General features: G+C 29.1%; 1 protein-coding gene across 1 annotated transcript in view; it reads left to right on the top strand.

Moving 5' to 3' along the window:
* The window catches only part of LOC129959701 (cartilage oligomeric matrix protein-like), a 594,738-nt gene that overhangs the window by 457,587 nt on the left and 117,103 nt on the right, over nt 1-20,048 (top strand). Inside the window, exon 8 of the mRNA XM_056072616.1 lies at nt 19,413-19,633. Within this exon, the coding sequence (XP_055928591.1) occupies nt 19,413-19,633 (221 nt within the window). The remainder of the gene's footprint in view (nt 1-19,412; nt 19,634-20,048) is intronic.

The raw sequence follows: 20,048 nt of genomic DNA on the forward strand, positions 1-20,048 counted from the left end.
ATAGGATATCAAACTTTTTCTTTTTTATCAAATTTCAAATAAAGACTTTATCTGAAATTTGATAAAAATCTACTGATTTGAACCAGACGCCATATAGAGAATTTCACCTATACAGCTCAAAGTGTTACTGAATTATTGTGTTCGCAGACAACTGATAAACGAATAGATGAGCAGACAAAATTCCAAAAAAGTGTTTTTGACTCCGGAAATTCTGAAACATGGAGATTTGTCAAAAGTCTTTATTATTTTGTCGAGTACAATTATTTCTTCTTTGTATGCTTCGTATACGTGAAAAAGATATTCAGTACATTACAAGGGCAATGATTTAGAAATAATTCATTTATATTCATGATATTTTTTTAAATTTTTCTTCTAATTATGAAAACATTGATATTGTTACGAACCTGTGATGCGGCTTCCCAGCATAGCTGGTTCCATAGGAGGTCCCAGAGCTTGGCGACAAACTTGGCGACCATTTGGCGCCAAAATAGATTATACCCGAAACATCGAGAATTTTCCCGAACCGTCCAGTAGTAACGGAGATACGCCTCGAACGTTCCTGATTGTTTGAGAGGCTTCTAGCCCCGCCTCCTGAAACCTATAAAAGGACGCAGCCGCAGCTGCCGAGTAGTCGTGACCCAGTAGTGGTGAATTGGGTCATGGACCAGTGGAGTCGAAGAGTAGTCGGAAGCGACGGTGAAGAACTCGTCTTCCAGGGACTAGCAGAGCAGCGACGGAGTAGAGCTGCTGTGTATGCTGTTGTATGCTGCAAGTCTCGGCTGAAGATAATAGTCTTCTGTACTGTATATAGTTGTCGTCTTTGTTCTGTCCTGCGTGTCTTCGTGTAAATAAACGTCGTTGTTTTATTTTCTACTGCCGCCTGCTGATTGAGCATTCTCCTCACCATGTAACTCTCACTATCCAAACGAACCCCGATAAATTTTGTAACAATATGTTCAAAAAATGTATTCTTATTTTAATTGAGTTTGAATTCACTTTCTTATTTCAATGTAAATATTGTATCACATATTAAGATATTTTATGAATTATACATAAAATACATATCAAAATATTTTATGAATGGTATATATTACTAACGTGGGCGAAGTATAAAAGGGAATTCTTGAAAAGGCTTGCGTTAAAAGACGTAAAAGATAGGAAGTAAAAATATTATAAAATAAACAAGAAAGGAAAAAACTCAGAAATGGCTTCTTTGTTGCAATGAAGAATATTAGAAAAGCCTTTCAAATTCTGTCAACATTATAACGCAAGACTTCCTTTTCGGGATATAATGTCAGCCTTAATCAAGCTGGAAAAAATATTTTTGTCAGAGTTCATTTTGATTTCGCTATCTCTATTTCCAGCTCTATTTGCATTTATTTTTGATTTGGATACATACTTTCGAAATGAAATTTTAAAAAAATCCTATGGCAAACTATTTTTTTTTCAACTCCACATTGTCGTTTTCACAAATGGCAAAAATGTGTCCTGATTTTGATGGAAATTTTTATATTTATATCGACAGAATTCATTTATGATAATAGAAATTTTAATTTTTGAATCTGATGAGTTGATGTATATTGATGAAAGTTTTTGTATTTAAATCGAATGAACTGATGTATGTTGGTGGTGGTTTTTGTATTTGAATCTGATACGTAGCAAATTTTAGCAATAATTAAGTGGCATTCTAAATAAGTGACTGCATTATCAAGGTTCTTTTTTCGATACTGATTCAAGTAGAATAAAAATTTTAACGAATTGCATTTAAAGAAATTTTTCTGCTCATGGATTCAATTCTCATTGTCTAATAGAGATATCTTTCTCAACATATCAACATTTTTATCTTTCTATGTGTGTTTTCCTATTATACAATTTTATATTAATCAACATAAATATCATGCTTTTCTGTTTGCTATATCTTCTTAAATATTTGGTATGATGCATTATTTTATAAATTGTATAAAAAGAAAGTCAGTCATTTTATAATACGCAATATATCAAGCTTATTTTAAATCCTATGAGGAAAATATGACGGCAGTTTGATGTGGTGAGAGACGCCTTCGTTTTACTATTTATAATTCTGATTTTTTTAGAACTGTATTATTTTTAATAATTTATACATAGTAAAGTTATTTATATTCACATTTAATATATATGAATCCTGAATAAATTTAAAGGAACGTATTCAGAAAATCCCTTTTATTTATTATTTTTGAAGAAAAATAAATAAATATATGGACATCGAATATCATTTTCTAGAATATTAAAAGCTCATTGTTTGCTGTATTATAATAATGCCTTATCATGGAAGGAAAACATTAAATGATCAAAATTTTCATACAGTCATTTACAGAATACTTCTTACTTTCTGTATCAAAAAATTAAAAGCATATACGTTCTATGACAAAACAGCTTTTAAAAATTAATCTTACGATTTTAATTTTCAAATAAATAATAATTTGCAGCCCAAAAAGTTCAAGTATAATTTCAAAAATAATTTCTTACTTTTTATATTAAAAATTAAAAGTATGACTCAGTTGAGTTCATCAAAATTCGTATGCTTAATTAAAAAAATATACATTCTATGATAAAGCAGCAGCCTTTAAATATTAATCTTACGATTTTAATTTTCAAATAAATGCTAATTCTCAGAGATGAAAATACAAAAATAATTCTTTGCTTTATATATAAAAAATTAAATATATGACATGTTTGAGCTTATGAAAGTTAGTAAGCTTAATTCGAAATTTATATATTCTATGATAAAATAGCTTATAAAAATTATTCTTATGATTTTAATTTCCAAAAAAATTCTAACTTTCAATGCAGACTGAAAAAAAAATCAACAATATTTCTGCGCTGCTTCATTTTAAGTTGAAAAAATTTTTCTACATCATTATACAAAACTTCGTTGATTCCTTCAAATTAATTTTTAACCTTTATTAATTCATACGTGAATTAAACAACCATATTTGATATACTTTCAAAAAAATTGCTGCTTTCTAAATCTGTCGACAAAAATAAAAAAAAATTGTCAACATCATTTCAGCATTATTTATCAACATTTTATACACATACTTCTCAACCTTTTTTACCATGTGTTCCTTTGTCTTGTTCTTTTTCCTTTCCACGAATTTTCCCATTAAACTTTCAAAAGAACATATATTGACAAGGAAAGCTGCACAATAGCGTAGAGTTCCATGCCATACAACTTCCTTCCTTTTAAATGAACAGCTTCTTTTCTGCCATTAGAGTAGTTGGCAAAGTTGAGTCGGAGAAAAGCGTGTAAGGAATCTCGACTTCTATACCACTGGCAATAGACAAAAAAAAAATCAAGGAGATGAGAAAGAAGGAGTTTGGAATATCAAAGAGAATAAAAGGAATTTCAGAGTAGAACAGTGCAAAACATTCAACGATATTGTGAGCTGCTTGATTTTAAACTGAAAATATTGACAACAATATTGCACAAAACGTAGCCAACTACAATTTTATGCTAATTACTTTTAAATTAATTTTACCTTTATCGATTCACATATGAATAAAACTACATTTGATATACTTTCAAAAATTTTACTCCTTCCAAAATCTGTCGACAGAAAGAAAAAAGAATAGTATCATTTATCAACATTTTATTTATAATACTTCTCAACTTTTTTTTTATTCTGTGTTCCTTTCTTCTTTTGTCTTTTTCTTTTTCCTCTCCACGAATTTTCCCATTAAACTTTCTAAAGAACATATATTGACTAGGAAAGCTGCACAATAGCGTAGAGTTCCATGCCATATGACCTCCTTCCTTTTGAATGAACAGCTTCTTTTCTGCCATTAGAATAGTTGGCAAAGTTCAGTCCGGAGAAAAGCGTGTAAGGAATCTCGACTTCTACACCACTGGCAACAGAAAAAAAAAGAAGGAAGGAGATGAGAAAGAAGGAGTTTGGAATGTCAAAGAGAAAAAGAAAGATAAAAGAAAAGGCAAAAAAATTGGACCCCAGGGTAGAGGAGGAAAATATTTTTCGCCTTGAAACACACTTCTCCGGAAATATTTCTTTCTCCTCTACTCTCCTCAGACCTTTATTTTTTGATTTTACAAAAGAAAATGACCTTTCGGTAAACTTTTATTCCTGCATGGATGGAATGGAGTTGCATCCATTGTTTTTGTTTATGCCGAGTTATGTGAGAATGCGAAATGGAACGTAACACAGATCTATCGAGTCTTCGAAAAAGGCTGGGGAAAATAATATATGTTCCTTGCATAGGCTCAATTGTCCAAATGGGTTTTATCTGAGAAGAATTCAGTTTTGCTATGTCCCATTAGGGATTTATTTGAATAAGTTATTTGACAACGTGTATTGACTTAAGTGTTATAAAATTGGCTGTATACCTTTTTATGTGCAAACCCATATTTTACTTTCCATTTTATAATTTCATGCGATTGATTTAGAAATATGTAAAATTCTTTAATCTAATAGGACGCTTTATTTTTAAGTTTCTTTGAAATGTGAATTGAATCATTTTTTTAGTTTCCCGATTACGAATTTGAAATTTTGTCAAATCTCCTCATTTCAGTCATCCCTGAATTTGAAAAACATATTTTTGGCATTATGTCTGTCTGTCTATCGTGTATATGATAATTAAAAACAGTTTTGAGTTAAACAGATGAAATTTCATCTATGGGCTTAAAATAGGAGCTGATTCAATATATATCAAATTTGTATAATTTAACTGAATGAAATTGTAAATTTAATTCAATTTAATTGTTATTTAATTGAACGAAATCTATTCAGAGAAAGTCTATCTGCCTAGCTTTTTGAATAAAAGTGAACTGTATAATTACAATACGTCAAGAGCAAGACAGAAATTTTGAAACACGTTTAGTTTCTAAAATGTAGATACTTATTAAATTTTAAACCAAATTTGTGAAATAGTTGACCGTGTGTCCGTCTATGCTTTCTCATACATGCAAACACCATAATCCATAAATGCAATATGTTATATAAAAAAATGATATATAAAAGAATAGTTGGAAATAACAACTGTAGCACCGTATCAAATTTTGGTTCCAATTATTCGGGGGAAAAGAACATCGAAAATACATATTTGCTCTATAGATTCTCTAAATTTAACTAACATAAAGTTATGAATTTTCCAGCAGCTGCCACCAGCCGGTTCCTGCAATGGTCTAAAATCGTTTAAAATAGTATTATTACAAACTTATAACTCTTTGAGTTTCATTCGCAGAAGAATTGAACTTTTTTTTGTATTTAAAATGTAAAGTGTGAAGATTATTTTGATAAATAAGATTGGCAGACCGGGAAGAGGGAGACTGTATAAAAATTTAGATTTTATTATTTGTAACAGTATAATTATTGATTAAAACAACACAAAATACAACTGTTCATGCCTTTAAAAACATTTTTCATTGAAAATGTATGCTTATCTAATATAGATTAGAATTTAGCTATTGGACTATGATTAGATAAGACCCGCTGCATCATTTGCATGTTAAAAAGGCAACAGAAACATTTCTACATCACACTCAGTATTAAGGGGATACAAGTTCTTTATGTATTTTAACAGGAATTTGACAAAATTTAAATTATAAATTCCTTTAGTTTATAAAATATAATTTTTTTGTATATTTTACAGGTTTAACTTCATGCTCGTAGAAATAATGCAAAAATAGTAATAGAAAAATTATTTTATTAAAGTTTTAAAAAGGTAAAAATATGTTATGTTAAGAAAAATACATGATATATTTTGGGAAAATTAATTTCGATAATGAAATGCACCGAAAAATAAGACATCCCTATTATTCATTATGAATCTATAAAAAAATATGATTTTTACAAACATTTTGAGAATTGCAATCTCAAAGGAGCTGCACCGCCCTGCCGAAGTTTCCAGAAGATATCTGAAGGATTCTCGTTGCGGTAACAAGAAGGCGGAAACTAAAGTCGAATTCAGAGAGGCATCATCGGTCACGTAGAACTCTCGAAGGAGGTACATCCTGTCATTAAAGTGAAGGTAGCTCAGCCCCAGAGCATTGATTTACTCTTAAGGAAAGCGAAAACCTGCTTATTTATACAATAAATTCACATCTCCCTCAGTTGAGGATAATTTGCGAATGAAATAAAATATCGATTAATACTAATTTTGTCAATATTATGCTGGTGTTAATATTTCTACCAACTTAACCCTATTATTTTATTGCCATATTTTTGTATTATTTATTGATACATATGAGAATGCGAGGAACATTTTCTCACCCATAATTCTTCAGTAAAATGCAATTGTACTAAAAAGATTCCCAATATAACTTTGAAAGATTTGCATTAATTGCAAGTATTTCGGTTTTGTTTTCTGAATTTAAATCGAAGTGAAAAAGTCGGAATTAATCGAAAAAGGAAAACGTGTCTTGCTTAGAGAAAAGTATAGCCAAGAAAACAATTACCTGAACTGAATTTGTAATAAACTGCGCTTGAAGAACTTATTAAGAAACCAAATTTATTTCTTTTTTCAATGACACCATTCTTAGAAATTATCTATGAACTTTCACTATAAGTCAATATGTTATTTAATAGAAACATAACTTATAAAAATTAAAAAAGATCCTGAGCATTTGGATAAAAATAAATATTAATGAGTTATAAAAATCAAATTTATTTATTAAGTTTAGAAATAGAAGTAAATATACTATTTATTCCATGTTTAATCATGTAACATGTATACAATATATTTTAAAAAGCTAAATCACTGGCAAAAGTATGATTATTATCAAATGATGATCGAAATTCTATGATTCGATCGATCGATGATTTCTGGCATCGAAATGCTCATTCTTACATTAGACGTTTATAAGATTCCAAACTAAATACAAAAAATTAGTAATTCGTTTTTTTCGCAAAAAATATTTCATATTGTAAAAATCAGTTTCGATTGTAAACAAAGAAATCTGTATTTTTAATGTTAATAAGAGGAAAAAATTTTATTGTATCCTTTTATTTTATCTTATTAATAGCTTTCTTCTTATATGGGTAATAAAGACCGGGGGGCACCTCGTAATGAGGATGAGATGCTTCCGGCATGGTGGTTGGATCTCGCCACCCTGGAGGGTACAGTAATAGATGGGGGATCTGACTCCTCCCATCGATGACGAGACGTACTTCCTTCGGGGAGGGTTGTACCGTGGCCGGTGATGGCCCTTAGGACTCAACCACAGTTCCCGCAATGTTGCTGTTGCGGCGGTCCGGTCATTCAGTTTTTATGGTTTAAATCCGTGTGCCTTCGTGGCGGGTCGGAGAGTCAGATGGCTGACTTATATGGGTAATAAATTAATGTTCAGACTCCTCTAAAGCATGAAATTCGATTACTCTCTGTAAATAATTTGCATTAGTGAGCTTTGTTTTCGTCTTCTTACTTTAGAATTTTCTTTTTTCTTTTTTCCCCTTTCTTTCTCCGCTTTTCCCCACCTTTTTGTTTTTTGTTAAGCTTGCTTCATTTAGAATATTTATATTATATCAAATTACCGAAAAATGTGTTATTAAGAAAATTAACAACAAAAAATGTAATTTAAAAGGAAAGGTCTTTAATGAAAATAATTTTCTAAAATATTAAGTCACCTTTTTCATGATAAAAATGTATTCAACCACTTATCAAAATTTCTCTGGACCTTTCAATTCTTCCAAATTTTCACTAACAGGAAGAATAAAAGTTAGTTTATTTCTTTTATTTAGTAAAATTTCCGTTGTACACTTAGATAGGAAAACTTCTTATTGTTTTTTTCAATAACTATAAGACAACAAAACATTTGTTAATCACACTTTTGCACTTCAACCATAATCATAAGTCAGACATAAGATTACGGTATAAGATTTCGTTGCCAAACTCGCGAAATAATCAACAACCGTTAAATTGCTTGTCAAATAGATGTCATCTAAGAAAGTGTCAAAAAAAAAAAAAACTTTTACGCTTGATTTGAGAAACATTAAATTTTTCATTTTATAACGTTGTAATTTAAACTTTTGTCGTTTGCCACATTTGGCGAATTATTGCTTGAAAAGAATTATTGTTCAACAACCATGCTTTGTGCACATCTAATTGATTTGAGAAACATTAAATTTTTATTTTATAACGTTGTAATTTAAACTTTTGTGGTTTACCATATTTGGCGAATTATTGCTTGGAAAAAAGTATGGTTCAGCAACCATACTATAGTGCACATTTAATAGATTCTGCGACTAATGAACTGTTAATTTCATATTAAAGAGGTACAAGACAAATTTTTTTGATGATTGCAAAATTTTTATTGTTGATTATTTCATTTTTTCGAGCAGGTACGTGTCGTTTTGTGAAATCAGAGGAGATAATGGCAATTGTAAAAAAATCGCCAAATAAGTGATAATTTTATAAATAATTTTCTACTATCAGAACTAAGCCCATGTTACTCACAGAAAACAAATTATCTTCAAGCTGATAATTATGAATCAATTTTAGCTTCCAAATTGTGTAAATATTGCTAATAAAAATCGTTACAAGAGTTTTTTTTTTATAATTATATCCAATCAAATTTCATTCAGTCACACTTTATTACACCTGAGGCATTAATACTGATTTATTACCCACACAAAATAAATTTTTATTCAATCGTTGTGTAATATTTCAATCATACCTTTCAAGATCCTCGCAATTTACTTCTCAAAAGTTAATGCTCATAGTTCGTTAAACATTTATTTATATTATTATCTTACCTTGTATTTTATGTATTCAGTCAAATTATTTTTTTACGTCTAAAGTGACTAATTTATAGGTATGTAAATAAAACTAATCATGAATGAAAATTAGATATGGGATCGTAAACTTCACGTCTTATTTACACTATTTTATGCTGGATTGTAATAAAGGTCAATGGGTTGAGGTTTGTAATATTTTATGGTATTTTATTTCAGCATTTCTCTTTTTTTAATTTTGTATTTGGCATTGTATTTTTTTTTAAATTTTGATTTCAGTATTCGTAAAGTTATTTAGTTCCTAGCCTTTATTATTTCTTTTAATGTTACTATATATTCGCAACTAAAGTGCACTGCAAATTATAATTTTTTTTTTATTTCTTAAGTACTCTGCCAAAGTGCAGGAGATATTCTATTACAACTTTCATTAGTTAATATGTTCGTTGCCATGATTCATTCCAATCACTATCTAATAAAATGCTTACTTGTTTGCTATCTCTTGATTGTAAAAGAGAAGAGAATATTTAATTAGAAAGATGTAAATCACAAGCTATTCATTGGTGAAAAACGTGTTAAAACAAGAAGATGTCAACATGGGCTTGTTATATACTCATCAAATTCTACACTAAATGTGAACTTTTGCTGTCACCCAAATACGGGTCACACAGTAATCAATGTTTTAAACTGATAATGTTATCTCTATAAGATAATATTATCAATATAACAGTCTGTCTAAACAGTCATATCTTTTAGTAACAATATAATGTCGCATTTGATGCACGCATCTAATTACAAATTTTTATATTTAAATCTAACGGAATTAGAATAGAAAATCATTTAATTGACACAATTAGCTCTAGAATCTCCATGGGTATTGCACATCATCATTTCTTTGCGGTTTTATATCTACTTTTTGCCAAAAAAGCTGTTACAGTCGTAAGTTTGCTTTTATACACTTCAGCAAAAAACCGTATTGATCTTATATTCAGTCGAAAAACATTCAAGATACGTCGAAATCGAAATAATATTTTACAAATTGCGTTTAAGTTTAATTTGATTAAGTGTAAAACATTTTCGTTTCTTAAGATATTTTTTTAAGCAATGTCCTAAAATGATAAAAAAGAAAGTTACTGAAATAAGTGTACAATGAAATTGAAAGTAACGATAATGAGTATGATTTTACCTCTTTGAACATGGATTTCAATGAAGAAATGATAATGATTGTTTTGAAAATATTTATACAGATGATTCTGATAATGACGTAATTCCAGTGAAATTACGAGCAATGCAATTATGATTCTGATAATGACGTAATTCCAGTGAAATTACGAGCAATGCAATTATGATTTTGATAATGACGTAATTCCAGTGAAATTACGAGCAATGCAATTATGATTCTGATAATGACGTAATTCCAGTGAAATTACGAGCAATGCAATTAGAAATTTCCTGCGATAACAAAAATGTATTAGTAAATAATGAAGGATCTATAAATCTATCTTACCAGCATGACATCTGTGTGTAAACTTAATACGATCTAAAAAGTTTTAATAACAAGTTCTATTTTTAATTACAAGATTTCTATTGATCTTATGTAACTTCAAATCATACTAATCTATCAGATTCAATCAAGACAATAATAATCCTTAAAGAAAAAACATATTTTAATAGCACTTATTTGTCAAACATTTCGCCGATTTATTTTGATTATTGAAGACTCAATTATGCAAAATAACTAAAACCTATGAAAACTCCACAAAAGCTGTTGAAAATATTTTTCTTTAATCTTTTTCGATTGTTTTGAAGACATACTATAATAACAATACAAAAGCAAAGTTTTAGATTTAAATACATGCTAGTAAGAAAATGAACATTGACGATAAAATAAAGCACAAAAATACCAAGAAATGAAATAGAAGCGTTTTTTTTTCTATTTTTCTAATATCTTCTCATATTTTCTCGTTTCCGTAATGCACAGTGTAGGGAAAAAAAGGCACATTTTTATTCCCAAAGCTAATAAACAAGTCGTTGAAGAAAAATAAAACAGAGATATGTGATTCAATAATAATAAAAATGATTCTGAGGTAGCTAAAAAAATATATGTTTACCTCTAGGGTACATCCAAGCTTTTTGCTGTTTTTTCCCTTAGAAATCTGGAAAAAATAACATTATATTTCTGCTTCTTAATGACATTTTTCTCTCTTTTTATTTCTATGACAAAATAAAAAAAACAGAAAAAGCTTTTAATGAAAATGCAAATTAATTTAATGGAGGAAAATTATGGTTAAATTATTTGGCCTATTTTATTGTTTTTAACTCCTTAAAAATGTTATATTAATTTCTTACCAATTTCTAGGGGAAATGGTATTATAAACTAATTACCAAGATTTATATTCCAACAAGTGTAGGGTTTTCGCAAAATAAAGAAAAGGACTAATAGATCATATATTACTGGCATTTAATTTATGCAAAGCTCCTTTAAAATTTTACTCTACTTTATGTTTAAAAAAATTTGCTATACAAAAGATGATAAATTTGTAAAAGGCTCTAAGCAATGGAAATGGCTTAGAGTGAAATTTTAGTTTCTTTCTAAATATCTTTTGCTCCGTTCATTTTAAAATACGTAGATTTAAAGATGAGTAAAATTTATCTCAATATATTTTTAATAATATTTAGATAATGTATTTTTTATAATGCTATATTTGTAAAACGTTTAAAGTTAAAAAGTTTAATTCTGATACGCCTCTGCTTCTTATTTTGATTGATATTCTTTCAGTTAAGATAAATTTACACTCAGCCAATTAGAAGATTCCAGTAAATTCATGCATACGCAGAAAGAAGATTGCGCATGTACTGAAAGAGCGGACAATAACAAGTGCTTGTCTAGACAGGACAAGTACTTACTGCTGTACAGTTTCTACGCATGCTTAGATAGATTGTGGCTGACTGAATGTAAACCCTACTTTAAATAATATTAATAATTATACTTCATTTTATTGGCAACAGTTTGCAAATATTTTCATTCAGTATCTCGACGAAGTGTCTGTGAGAAGCATAAACAAGAACTAAATGACGTCAGACTCGTGTTTATTGAAAAAATAACAACGCTGTAAAATAAATAAATCGGAGAAAGAACTCCTTATTATTTGGAATTAAAGGAAGACAGCTGAAGTAGCTGAAATTCTCAAGATCACTGTTCGCCAGCTCAAGAGTTAGCGTTAGTTTGTGTTGATACAAGATTTAATGTAAGTGTTTTAAATATTATTAATCAGTTTACATAATATATCTATATTATGATTCAGTTCGTGACAGGATTAGCTTTAAGCATAAAATTTTCCGTATAATATTCTTAAAGTTTGTAACTCTTATAATGTTGAAATTTATAATTGAACATTAACTATACCTCGTCCACCACAAATGGACTATTGAAATTTGATATTGAATTTTAGTTAATGCTTTTTCTGTTTTGTATAATATTTTAATCTCATTAATGTGTATTGGTTTTATAGTTCGATAACGTTTTATAATGATATGAATGGATTTGAATTTGCTGTATTTTTGCTTTGATTTGAATTTTGAATTATTTTTTACTAAATAATTGCTTTATTTTAATGCCATTGCTTTATTTATACTTGTCTTCAAAAAACCTCGATTTCTTGGGATTTTCGTGTCACGAGGGGTCAATACTTGGACGGAAGTCAGACCCCTCATAGAAAATCCCTCTTATAAAAATGTTCAGGCACATTTTTTTTTCAATTTAAACTTAATACTTATTTCTAAGTTGGTTAATTTCATTTGTTTCTTTAAATGTAGCAGCATTGGCTTGCTCTAAATGCAATGTATCTTCCTTTTAATAGTTTTTGACTGAAAAAATATTTACTTTATAATTTAGTTTAATAAATATTGCTTTAATTTTATAGTTTGTAGTTCCTCTCACTCATATAGTAATTTTCCAGCTGTAGTTTTCCACTTCCTGGGTTAGGGAGCCAACATCTTTCGACAAATTAACCCTCTGAATGCATCATTTTTAAAATCACTATTTAGATGCGATGTTTGCAAATAAGTTCAAATATATTTCAAACAAAATGAACTGATATTATATGTTACACGATCATAAAATGATATACTAAAATATGTAATCATAAAAATAAACACTCTGAACTGCGAAAAATGCAACATGCAATAGAAAATGAACTGATTGCCAGCCGTGGAAATCGTAGAATAAAAAACAACAGTAGGATTAAGTAACTCATAGTTTTCACTTTCTCCAGTGTTTAACGGTGTCTTCCTAAATTTAGAGCCAAACTATAACTTCAAAAAGAAATATTGCTTTTAATTTAAAGTTATATAGATTATTTTCTAATATTTTACAATCTTCATATTTTTATAATTAAAAATGTATATAGAATTTTTTTATCTTGGATGTCAAATACGATCTAAAAAGCTTCAAGATAAATGTTGAATTTTATGATAAAACTTTGAGTAAATACATATGCTGCAAATGACTTTTGCTGCTTTCTAAAAATTCATAGTCTTGTTTACGTTTATTACTTATATTGGATAAAGTGAAGAATAGTGTGCTCCCGAGATTGTCGCCAATATTGCAACCCATCGGATCGCTCTTCTAAGCAACCCTAATGCTGTTTTGTTTACTACTTTTTGCAATGGTTGAGTTGTACATAAACTACAACTATATTATGAAAAATGTTAAATTAAAAATATTAAAAAAATATCGATTAAGGATTTTAATTTTGTTCTTTATTATAATTAAAAGTTTATTAAATAAAGAAAGTTAAGCTTATAATTAAAAGTTATTTTCTTCTTTCTTTATTTTAATGTGAATACGAACAGAAAATATTTATTCTTTTGCAATTTTTAATTCTCAGCATGCGCTTTAAAAAATCGTCTGCATTCTCACTTTAAAAGACAGATGCAATGGAGTTCTTCGCAGTTCTCGTAATTCTTTTGATGTTCTAACGGTTGGTTCTCTTCATAATTTGTTATGTCGGGAGTATTTCGAACCTATAGAATGAATGAAGGGTGAGTTAAATATATATTTTACAAGTTGATGAAGTTAGGAAAGGATGCTTGTTTGAAATTTTGTATTGAGAATGGTTTGATATCGAACCGGCAGAATGGATGCACGGTGAGTGGAATATATTTTTTTACGAGTTGATGAAGTTGGGAAAAGGATGTTTGTTTGAAATTTTATATGGAGAATGTTCCTTCTTTCTTTTTTTTTTTTTTGGTTATGTACTGTTTCTGTTATCCACACAGTCCTTATGTTCAATGTGCAAGCGAAGCTACTAGGTTCCCGCTCCCGCTGCTAGCGAAGCTGTAGGATGTTTTTTTTAAGTTAAAAAATTCTGCCCGGTGCCTTCTAAGGCACCGGGCAGTAAGGAAAAAAAAATACTTATCAATAAAAAGTCCTAAATATATGGCGGGAAATGGTAACCGTAACTGTTCCGCGGAAGTATTTGTTTATTTTGTCCGCTATCTTTATTGGCGACTTGGCATTGTTGGCGCAGCAGGGTGCACACTATAATTCACTTTTACCCTTATATTGTTCTCATATAACTATAAAACGGGTAGAGACTAAAGAATATTTGTGTGCGTGTGGTCTTGTATTGGATTTTGAACAAAAGATATATGGATTTTTTTAAACGTTACACCGATATCTATGCAATTAACCTAAATCACGCAGATGATAAATTATTATTCAAGAAAATAAATGTTCGGACTTACGCTTGAACTACAAACACTATTCAACATATGATAATATTCGATTATGTGAAAGCAAATATGCCATCTTAAGAAACTTGAATGCTATCCGAGTTTTATGGATTTATATTTTTCTTAGCAATTTTTAAGAATATGTTTAATAAAATACAGGAAAAAATACTTGTCGTAATATGTACTTTACACATAATACTAATCTGTGAAAGGTGTTTCTCTTGCTGTATTTACATAATATTACTTCACATTGCAACATAATTCATTTCAATTCCACCCATAGTAAGCATGTGAGTTTAGTACTTCCGTTTGGTAGATCCTATATGAAGACTATCTATCGCGGTGGTTCTCACGATAAGACTGTCTTAATATTAAAAATAGAAAAATAAATCCAATTAGTGAAATTAGCGCCTCGTTAACTCTAACAACTTTTGTTTTAAAGGTTTTCGATAACGGAATCTTAGAAGTTGGGGGCAAAAAAGGGATTTTCAAGTAATAATGTTGACTGTTTCTAACATCAACAATTTACTATGTGATCAAATAGCAGCTTAGATGTAAAGGAATTTACTTTTACCTTTCAGTTTGCCCAGAGGAATTTATTTGTTTTGAAACACAGATTTTAAATTCAGTATATACTTTAAATCAAAGAATAATCTAGTAGATTTCAGATTCCTCAAATTTTTCAACAATTTAGATCATATTTCCCTTGTCATTCCATGAATTGGAACTTGACAAGAGCGGTCTGATAATAGCTGACTTGAGAAAATATCATTATCGGGAAAAAATAAATCACTCCACTATAAATAATTGTAAATTAGTAGCTACTATTGCATAATTTGTATTTAGATGAGAAATTTCTGAAAATAAATGAATATTCATTAAGAATATCTTCGAATTTTGAAGTTTTATAAAAGGATGCATAAAGAAAAGATATTAATCTATAAATTTTTCATAAATTCTTGTTAATTTAGGTGAAAAAAAATAATAAGTTCGAAAAACTTCGGGTATACGTATACATCTAAGACTGAAGCCTAGTCATTATCTATTGTGTTAATCTTATTGGATGCACGTTAATTAATTGATTTCAGGTTTATGATGCAATTGAGAATTATTCTTCAAAATCATTACTGGCACTTTCATTTCTTTTGATTGTATTGTGTAATATATTATTAAGATTTTAATTTTTTAATCCTTATTGGGCTCGTTTTCTTATTTTCTTTCCTTGCTATTTGCCTTTATTTGCTATGACATTTATGCAATGAACATCCTTTCACTAAGACATATCCTAATATTGATCTAGAAAATGTTTCTATTGTACAATTCTTAAAGATACGTATATGCATTTTTTAATATTTTTAAACATAGGATGAATAATTCGAAGCTGGCTTGATTAAAATTATAATTCGAATCGAATGAAACTGGATCTCGTTAGTCTTATGTTAAACAGGAAATTAAAATAATTAGGAAAATTATGATTATAGAACAATTCAGCTTTAAAACTTCGAATTATCCAAGTTCCACTCTGTATGAGAAATATTTCCGATATTGGAATGTATAATTTATTTACAGTACATATAATGTTATAATCTCTTGCACCATCTGAATTTATCTGAGTACTTAAAAGCGTATAGTAGCTGGCCAAATCATCACATTACATCGATGTTGAACTACAGTCAGTGTTCCGGTGGCTCTGCTCTTCTAGAACCAACAAATCAGCCGATTGATTTTTGATTCAAAATGATTTAATTTAGCTGAAAATTACACTTCAGAATGTTAAATTAATAGATTATAAGCATTTCAGATAGCGTTCAGATTAAAGCATTTCAGATCTCGTTTAACGTTATCTATTTGTTATCTCAACAGATAAAAGCTGTTATCACCATTTCAGAAGTCGTAAATTTTTGCAGCAGCATTATGGTTCAATAAATCTTATTTTGATTGTGATCAGTAACATTTGCTTTGATCGTCATTATTTCAAACAATTCCAACGCTCCAATTTTTGCAGATGCACAGAAATTATTTTGAAATTATCGTTTACTTGATAGAAATTACACCATTTGATGTTTCTGCATATTTTTTAAACTTTCCCCTTAGTCTTTAGAAAGATTTCGCTGGCACAAATTGATTATTTAGCAAAATGGATAAGAAGAGTAAGGATTTGTTTCGTCATTTTAATAATTTTCAACTTTTGTCAATGATAGATTTATGCACCAAATGTCGCCTTCATTGAAAGAATAATCTTGGGTAGGGCTGGTGACATTTACTTAGCTATAAAAGAGTAGTTTGAGTACTCACATGTAAGAGTTGGTTTTATTTCTGTATTTACCTTTATTTTAATATTTCGTTTGAATTTCACAATTTTTTTAAGAATACCATTGCTTTCCTTTTAGTCTGTTCGGAAGAATATTTTAGAATTTATATTGTTTTCCAATAAATAAATAAAGTAAAATAAGGTAACAGCTAGTTTTATTTGCAAAGAAAGATCAATAATCATTCAGTGCATAAGATTAAGTGAGGAATAAATTGCAAAGATACGAAAATAAGCAGACTATTAGGCAAATATTTATATAAATTAGGAAATCCGTTGTTTCAATCTTTTTAGCGCTCCAGTAGCGCCGCCACGACGATATTCTGTTGCACGCATCCTTTAAGCTTAAAACTCACATGATTTTTCGAATCCACATATTATAGACAGTTCTACTGTGATTACAATTTACTAATAAATGTAACTGCATCGTGGTTACGAGTAAACCAGTGCTAGTGGTCTCCTTAAAATTTTCTCGCACTCTCTAATAAAGGTCTTATCCTAGAGAATGCCTTGCATACATAGTTACGAAATTTTAAACTTTGCCGTGAACTAAACATTTTTACTAAATCTCTTGCTCAGTTCAAAATGAACCCTTTGCACTCGAATGTCTTCTCTCAATCGCCATTCAAGACAGTGCATTATTTTGACATTTTATTTATTTATTTTTCAATTTTTGATTGTTAAAAATACCTACAGAATGGTAAAAAAGATATAGATTAATTTTTCAAGTGAACTCAACTTAAAACAATTGTATGTATTTATTCCTTGGAGCGATAAATAATTATAAGTGAATAATTATGCATCTAATTGCTTTTCCGAGCGCAAAGGGTTAAATATATAGAAGAAAACTATTTTTCGTCTAAATTATTCTTTATTATTATGAGTTAAATAATCAAGAAATTATGAAATAAGAGTTTTGTGTATTATTTTTTTGAAGAGTTCTACTGTGTATTTCTTATCAAAATACAAATTTCTCTTTTTTAGCATTTCTTACCCGTATATTATTAGAGTGTATGATACAGAATATACGAATTAGAAAGTCTTTCTTAAGGTTACGTAGTTGTAATTGTTTACCCTATGATCTTTTCCATAAAATTATTCATTTTTCGAGTGATAATAAATTTCACGGCCTATTTTACTTGATAATCTTCAAATTTCATGTTACACTTTACATTTTTAATGCATATATTTTGTCTTGTAACGATCCATCAATCTAATTAAGAAAATGATGACTGTGTCCAAGTTTGTTACAACGTTTAATTCATGTCAAAAGCATATTCACTTTTTAATGTTCTGCAAATCGCATGTTAAACGTTATGTTTTGCATAAATTATGTATTAATATGGCATCAAAAAATCATCAAGATAAGTTTTTTATTTTGGAGCGAAAGAAAAGAAAATGTAATGTAGATAATTCAATTAAAAATTTAATCTAATGTTAAGAACTGCGAATTTATTTAAATCCTGAAGACAGAATTCCTCAGAAGATGACAGATCTTACAAATTTATTTTCATTCATTAAGAAAATACTTAAATTCGAAATACTTAAGCATACCTATTTGATTATATATAATTATTTTTTAAAGTAACTTTTATTTAAATTTAAGTACAAATTCAAATATCAAATTACGTAATTACGCAAGTATATGACACCGCTGTAATGCAAGACGTTGTTACAACAATAGAAAAAATATATTCAGATTTTTTTATTATAAATTAAACATTGATCTAATTAAAATTATATTGAACAAACAAGTTATATGAAACATTTACAAATTAAATATAAAATAATTGTTGGTATAATTTTGCACGTGGGTATCGGATATTAAACAATTTATTAAGAAAAGATGTTTATCATTTTTTATTCTTTTCTGTAATAACTGGCATAGCAAAAGGTGCATTAATATAGTGAATTTGCGAGCGCCTTCTGTAACGCTGGGCAAAGTTTAAAAATATTCTCGCCGATGCAAAATCTCGACTTCTGTTTTTGCTTCTAGGGACTCGTATAGAAGTGTTTTATATTTGCGAATAAAACTAAGCAGGAATAACAATTAGTTATGGTGGTGTAAACTTCGCGTTTTTTTTTTTAAACATTTTCTCATGCTGGTTTGTCACCAAGATCAATAAAATAACCAACCAATCAATAAGCTTTTATTATATTCTCACTTCAAGGCCATTTAGAGATTATTGCCTATATTTTCTATCAGTTTTTTAAAGAAAATTTTATATTCGCCATTGCATTTTCTTCAGATGATGATTATCGTTTTTCTCAATTCGATTTTAAAGAATTTTTTTTTAAATGTGGATAACCGTTATAGATAGAAAGAATGTTGTTTATAATGAAATTTCTGAATGTATGGAATTCCAGGCTTTTATTGTGTACTTTTATTGTTACTACATCTTTACATATAAAGGAAATTACAAATAATATTTTTTTTCTCCTTAAATATTCAGTCAATGAGCATCGGATTTTTTACACCAATTTTCGTTAGTTAAGCTTACGATAATATTTTTAACAGGATAATAGACCGTTTCGATGAGCGCATTTTGTAATATAATAATAAGATAAATTTTGTTCATCCTTTCTATAAATAGCATGTAAAAAAACTCATCTTTACATTATTCGTGTATATTTTTTATCTTTTGCAGGAGTACGATGCTATGATGTAGAGAATGGCTACCGCTGTGGACCTTGCCCACCCGGTTATACAGGAAATGGAGTGACCTGCAAACCAGCCAACCGTTGTGCAGAGAATCCATGCTTTTCTGGTGTGCAATGTGTCAACATCGATACACCCCCAGGATATATCTGCGGTCCCTGCCCACCAGGTTTCTCAGGAAACGGAACTTATTGCGAAGATATTGATGAGGTAAGGTTGGAAGATGGAGGATTTAGTCTGCAATTCTGTTCATATATTCGGGATTATGAAAAACTTGCAGCATTTCGGAATTTACCAAATATGAATCTAATTTTACGAATTTGAAAGATGATTTTATCATAAAACCGGGGTATTAATTTTTGGAGACAATGATTATATTTCATATTTAACAATTAATTTATTAATGAATCATAATTATGGGTACTATCAGCCTTATAATACTGCTTTTCATGGAATGAGCGTGTTTTGGTGTGAAAGTTTGGAGAGGGGCTATGCCAGTTCAGGTGACGCCATCATTTGCCCGCGGCTCACAATTATGAGATCCATCCATAAATAGTCCTGTACCTTTCAAACTAAACTAAATCAAACTAAACTTTTAATTAAAACTAAACTTGCATATAATGGG

Source organism: Argiope bruennichi, chromosome 1 (assembly GCF_947563725.1).
Source record: "Argiope bruennichi chromosome 1, qqArgBrue1.1, whole genome shotgun sequence".
Lineage (NCBI taxonomy): Eukaryota > Metazoa > Arthropoda > Arachnida > Araneae > Araneidae > Argiope > Argiope bruennichi.